Source organism: Sphaeroforma arctica, assembly GCF_001186125.1.
Source record: "Sphaeroforma arctica JP610 unplaced genomic scaffold supercont1.361, whole genome shotgun sequence".
In the NCBI taxonomy this organism is placed as follows: Eukaryota; class Ichthyosporea; order Ichthyophonida; genus Sphaeroforma; species Sphaeroforma arctica.
The window spans coordinates 45,611-47,756 of record NW_014040197.1 but is presented as its reverse complement, the minus strand read 5'-3'; the positions used below and the strand labels follow the sequence as shown (position 1 = coordinate 47,756).

The following is a 2,146-nucleotide window of genomic DNA, read 5'->3' as shown; positions in this document are numbered from 1 at the left end:
GACTCGCATCTATAAATGCAGATGGCATTTCAATAAGGTGTGTTGCACAAGAGCGTATGTGTACACAGGCATAGATCTGAGCAGATAAGGCTGCTACTATATAACCCAAAGACTTGTAGTCAGAACGGTTTTTATATTAATGACAGTTCACGAGTTGCTTGCTTGCTTGTAGGTATATTATACGTGTACATGACATTGTTAAAATGGGGGCTTATGTGTGTATCTGTACAAGAGTTGTTTGCTTACTTGTAGGTATAGTACACGTGTACATGCTATTGTTCAAATGGGGTTTATGTGCGTGTCTGTACAAGAGTTGCTTGCTTGCTTGTAGGTATATTACATGTGTAGCACATACACGAGCCAACACACCACTCTGCATTTCAAAAGATTTCACATAGATATAATAAAGCACATCATTCTGCATTCCACAGGAATACAAAGCTTCCCCGGTGATCCCAGACACTGAACTGCGACGAAGTAGAGGGCCTGACAAAGCATTCCTAAGCCACAATAAGAAGACAGTAAGTACAGTACACAGTACCTTTATCGTCCCATATGTCTACTGTGATGGTCTGTGTCGTTGTAGCGTCGGTAGGTATCTGCACCACCAGATCGGCACCGTTGTGTAGTGGCGAGGAGAGTATCAGCTCGTTTCCGTTTCTGTTTGGTAGTAGAGGTAGGGGGTGGGGGGGTGTACGCACGGGCAAGGAGATCGGTTGGTTCATCTAATGTAGGTAGACGATCAGTTGGTACACCCAATGTAGGTAGATGATCAGTTGGTTCACCCAATGTAGGTAAACGATCAGTTGGTTCATCTAATGTAGGTAGACGATCAGTTGGTTCACCCAATGTAGGTAGACGATCAGTTGCTTCATCTAATGTAGGTAGATGATCAGTTGGTTCACCCAATGTAGGTAAACGATCACTTGGCTCATCTAATGTAGGTAAACGATCACTTGGTTCATCTAATGTAGGTAAACTATCAGTTGATTCATCTAATAGAGGTATCTGTAGTACTGATAAGCGTGCCTACAAATCTGCCCAACTCAAGTCTGAAAGACGCACCAACCGACTCTGCAGCAACTCTGCAAACTATTTTACTTGATTGCATAAGTACATACGACACTCACATGGGATTAACACAAGACACTCGCATGGAATTAACATAACACACTCACATGGTACTAACATAACACACTTACATGGAATTAACATAACACACTCACATGGTATTAACATAACACACTCACATGGAATTAACATAACACACTCATGGTAGGGCACACCTTGTAGCGGAGATCACAGCCATTTTGGGTTTGATTCTCTGAGAGATGAACATGCCATTGGTGTCTACCAGCATCAACGCACGGTCATGCACAACACCAAAGGCATCCAACGCCACCTCAGGCACAGTGATGCCCTTACACGACTTGACAGGGTACGTCCACAACTCACTCACAACACCTGCCACCGTCCAAAGGGCAGGAGAGAGAGTATGAGATAGTACATTTGAATGTATAGTATATTTGAATGTAAAGTACATTTTAATGTGCAGTACATTTTAATGATAAGTACATTTTAATGTTAAGTACATTTAAATGTTAAGTACATTTAAATGTTAAGTACATTTAAATGTTAGGTACATTTTAATGTTAAGTACATTTTAATGTGAAGTACATTTAAATGTTAAGTACATTTAAATGTTAAGTACATTTTAATGTTAAGTACATTTTAATGTGTAGTACATTTTAAATGTGTAGTACTTTAAAATGTTAAATACATTTGAATGGCACTGCGAAGGTCCAAAATCTAATATCAGGGCGATATCGGACACCCTGAGAATATATAAAGATCACTCTCAACCCTAAAGCCCTAAAAACACTGCGACAAATTCGAATGGAGACGCACTCAGACTGTTATAGCCCTGTCATGTAGTTATACAGCTAAAATAACAAGGAAATGCTGAAATATGAAACAGGAGGTTTATACGAAATCATATTTTGCGAATACACACAAAATAAGATTTACAATGTACCTATATGCACTTCAAAATATGCATATGTATATGTATATATATATATATATATATATATATATATGCGTGTGTGTGTGTGTGTGTGTGTGTGTGTGTGCGTGTGTGGGTGCT

The 2,146-nt window shown here is 39.3% G+C and overlaps 1 protein-coding gene across 1 annotated transcript; it reads right to left on the bottom strand.

Moving 5' to 3' along the window:
- Positions 1-543: 543 nt before the first annotated feature.
- On the bottom strand, positions 544-1,309 carry SARC_05580 (hypothetical protein; the record flags this gene model as incomplete). The annotated part of the gene is made up of 2 exons (XM_014300555.1): positions 544-979; positions 1,287-1,309. 2 exons carry the CDS (start codon positions 1,307-1,309, stop codon positions 544-546), a joined length of 459 nt encoding a protein of 152 aa, XP_014156030.1.
- Positions 1,310-2,146: the final 837 nt, after the last annotated feature.